Source organism: Benincasa hispida, chromosome 6 (genome assembly GCF_027475165.1).
Source record: "Benincasa hispida cultivar pf3 chromosome 6, pf3_genome.v1.1, whole genome shotgun sequence".
Taxonomy (NCBI): Eukaryota; Viridiplantae; Streptophyta; class Magnoliopsida; order Cucurbitales; family Cucurbitaceae; genus Benincasa; species Benincasa hispida.
The window spans coordinates 46,309,836-46,314,002 of NC_143483.1; the positions used below are offsets into that span (position 1 = coordinate 46,309,836).

Sequence of the window (4,167 nt, forward strand, 5' to 3'; positions counted from 1 at the left end):
GATAAAATATCTGTCAATTTCCGACAAGTTTGGTTCTATCATGTTGGATCAGATTGTTTGCAATACTTATTGTTACTTTATTGTCACAGAACAATTTCATCAAAAGCTCACTGTCTTGATGAAGATCTGTCAATACTTTCTTCAACCAGATTCCTTCACATATCCCTAAACTCATGGCCCTATACTAGGCTTCTGCACTAATTCTGGCAACTACCCCTTGTTTTTTACTTCAAGTGACTAGATTGCACCAGACAAAAGTGCAATACCCAGAAGTTGACTTTCTATCAACAGCAGACCTAACCCAGTCCGAATCAGTATATACTTCAATGAAACATTTATTTGATTTCTTGAACAGTAGGCCCTTACCAAGAGTACCCTCAGATACCGTAAGATGCGTTCAAAAGCTGTCATATGTTTCTCATAAGGAGCCTGCATGAACTGACTGACAACACTCACTGCATATGATATATCAGGTCTAGTGTAAGATAAAAGATTAACTTCCTGACTAATCGTTGATATATCTCTTTACTGACAAGAGCTCCATTGTTAGTATTACTCAGTTTTGCATTATACTCTGTGGGGGTGTCCACTGGTTTACACCCAATCATTCTTGTTTCCTTAAGAAGATCAAGAATGTACTTTCGTTGAAAGACTAAGATACCCTTCTTCGACCGAGCCACCTCCATCCCAATAAAGTACCGTAATTTTTCCAGATCTTTAATTTCAAATTCTTCAGCCATCTTTGTTTTAAATCTCATAATTTCAACATTATCGTCACCGGTCAACACAATGTCATCAACATAAACATTAAGCACTGCGATCTTTCCTAAACTAGACTTCTTTTTTAACAATGTGTGGTCTGAGTGCCCCTGATTATACCTCTATGCTTTAACAAATGTGGTGAATCTGTCAAACCAGGCTTTTGAAGACTGTTTCAACCCATACAATGACTTCTTTAATCTACAATAGACTTCCTCTTCAAGTTCTCCATTAAGAAACGCATTCTCTACATCTAGTTGATAAAGAGACCAATCTTTATTAACAGCAACAGATAACAACACCCGGATCGTATTGAGTTTGGCTACAGTGGAGAATGTCTCAGAGTAATCTATACCAAAGGTTTTAAAAATCCTTTGGCAACCAATCTAGCATTGTATCTGTCAATCGTGCCATCAGACTTGTGCTTAACAGTAAAAACCCATTTACATCCAACCGTCTTGTGCCCCTCAGGAAGAACAACCTGTTCCTATGTCCCATTTTTCTTTAGAGCTCTAATTTCTTCCATAACTGCAGCCTTCCACTCAGAAGTTTCCATGGCAGCATGTATACTATTTGGAACCACCACTATATCTAGGCTGATAGTGAGAGCCTTGAACTCGGGAGATAAGTTACTGTACGTCATATAACTATGCATAGGGAACTTCGTACATGATCTAGTCCCTTTTCTCAGAGCAATGGGAAGATCGAGAGCCGCATTATGGCTTTCCTCCTTTCCAAGTTTTCTATTGCAATTAGTCGTCTGTTCCATGGGCCTTTCTTTAGAAGGACCTTCCACATAATCACCTTCCTTTTCACTGTTTTCATTTTCTGGAGCTATTTCCTCAGTATTGTTCTTTCCAACAATCTCTTTATCCTCTTCAGTTCCTTCTATTTTCTCAACACTGTAACCTCTTTCTGTATCCTTATTTGTTGAGTGTAACAGCAAGCAGCAGAAGCAACAAGGATCAATATGCACTCTAATTCATTAATTTTGGCAGAAACGAAAGAATGCTCATACTAAAATAAGAGGGTTTCAAGTCATACCTTTGTAGAACTCTTGAAATATTGATTCCCAGCTGCCAATTTCTCCAAATCTTATTGTAGACCACCTCAAAATATTTCCCACTATTCTCTTGGAGTTTTAGATTGAGTTATGGGACTCAAAATAAGCTTGAATGAAGGGAACTTGGAGAAAAACTTACAGTAACAACCCACTTGAAGAACACCTTCTTCAATACGAATTTTTCAGCAAAAAATCTATCGATTGCATGCCTCAATTCCACTCCAATCTTCTCAATATATTGCAGACTATCATGCAAAGAATATGGCTGCATGAGATGCAGCTCATGCTTGGAGTTATTGAAGCCTAAAGAAGCGGGTTTTGTGTGAGCTACTTTGAAGATGTATGGAAAATCCCATAAATCCATTTGTGTTTAATTTTCCAACTTTTCAATTTTTCCAAATTGATTTCAAAAATCAATTTGATTTCAAAAATTAAAATATTCTTAATTTTACAAAATTAATTTCATTTTTCTAATAAATTTAATAAATAATTATTTAACCAATTTAAATATTTCTAATTAATTTAATATCAAATATTAAATTAATTTTACATAAATCCACCTTCATGTATTTAAATCATATTTAAATATTAGTTCTCCAATTTCATTTAATTCTTAAAATTAAACGTGTAATTATATCTCATATAATTACTAATTCCTTTAATTTGAACGTTTCAAATTAACTCATCACGCTACTTAAAAGCTAATCCATTTATGAGCTAGTAGTGGGACCTCGCGGACCTACAGATCATGGGCACCAACGATCCGAGATTAATTAGTTAAACTCATTACACTGAATTAACCCCCATTCGTTAACTAATGGTCACTCCACTAAAGGCCATAGTTGAACACCCCTCACTGTAGATATATTATATCCACTCGATATACCCATGATTATTAAGTTAACCCTTCACAGGTTGTTCGTAATAACGGTTGGGTCAAATGTTTGTTTTACCCCCGAGATTACCTCTTTTTCTTTAAGTCCCACTGATTCTCTAATGAACAATTGATCTGTGATCCAATCAACAAATCGAGTCCCTCTCGGGCCAATGAGAGGGTGGGGTCCCTTGTTCAAGACCCAAAGTCAGCACTTAAGGGAATAACCTCTCTACTATCCCTAAAAGCGGGTAGGAATGGATTCCTCCTTACACCCTATGTCCCCAGCTATCTACCCGGTCTTACCCCTAAAATTGAGGTTTATTGAGCCAGCGATGTTGCGCCAATCCTCAGCTATGCAAATCTAAGGATAATCCCGAATAAACAGGAGTTCATAGTTAGCTCAGGATTAAGGTCAAGTTACCTAGGTCATCGCTTTGAAATAGTCATTCTTAAATAGTAAATAGCGTTATAAAGTAAGAGTGACTGATTTCGTGGTCCAATCTTGTACAACCCTTTTGCACAGGACGTCCCCACTCCTCATGTCATAATATGTACAAATTAGGATCACTTCGTTTGTAGCACTTTACGACTTTTTGTAACAACTACAGAGTAGACCGCATCCAATAGTGTTACCAGAATAAGGTACCTAACCTTATTCATATACTATAGATCATTTTGACTATTTACTCGTACCTTATCCACTTTCATGTCTCCACATAAAGTTCAAGTACTCATGTAATAGTCATGGGTCTTTTTAGGTTTATTGGATTTCTAATAAACAATACATATTCAATAACAACTGATTAAATTTTTAGAATAAGTTTTATTGTTTACAAACCACGAGTTTTAGGACATAAAACCCAATATTATCCACTCTCCAAGTATTAGTCTCAACACAATCATCAATATCACAAGCAGAAATGCATATACCTGGAGTTAAGACCGAGTCAGACTCATGAACTAGAGCTGGAGAAACTACAAGTGGCACTGTTTCCTTCCTGAGATTCTTCCTATAGTATGTTATCCAAGGGACTTGATTGATAGGAAGAACATAATCAACATGTTTAGGTTCAGCCGACAATTCTAAGGGAACGGGATACGTGGACCAATTTGCCTCTTCACTAGGACGTCCCCTGAAGAGGACTAATGGGAAAGAAAGGTTGATCGTAAATATGGCATTCATGGAAACAAAGTATTTTCGAGGCGAGGGATGATAACATTTATACCCACATTGATGGAGAGGATACCCAACAAAGACACATCTCTGGGCACGGGGGGTAAATTTCATACGGTTTGGACCGTGGGTATGATCAAAGATAACACAACATAACACTCGGAGCAATACATCTGGGATCAATCGGGTGTTGAGATACGACTCTTTGAAACAGTCAAGGGGAGTGTGAAGGTCTAAAACACAAGAAGGCATGCGGTTGATGAGGTGGGCCGCAGTGAGGATAGCATCCCTCAT

General features: G+C 37.3%; 1 protein-coding gene across 1 annotated transcript; it reads right to left on the reverse strand.

Moving 5' to 3' along the window:
- Positions 1-1,246: 1,246 nt before the first annotated feature.
- On the reverse strand, positions 1,247-4,167 carry LOC150035704 (uncharacterized). Its single transcript, XM_090314406.1, has 2 exons — positions 3,630-4,167; positions 1,247-1,674 (listed from the first exon to the last, which is right to left on the reverse strand). Exons 1-2 carry the CDS (start codon positions 4,165-4,167, stop codon positions 1,247-1,249), a joined length of 966 nt encoding a protein of 321 aa, XP_090170532.1.

Bases quoted from the DNA above. Each gene is read 5' to 3' on its own strand.
- LOC150035704 (XM_090314406.1), bottom strand. From the start codon at position 4,167: ATGAGGGATGCTATCCTCACTGCGGCCCACCTCATCAACCGCATGCCT. The intron at 1,675-3,629 runs GTATATGCATTT...ATAAGGATACAG, and splicing joins TGACTCGGTCTTAACTCCAG to AAAGAGGTTACAGTGTTGAG.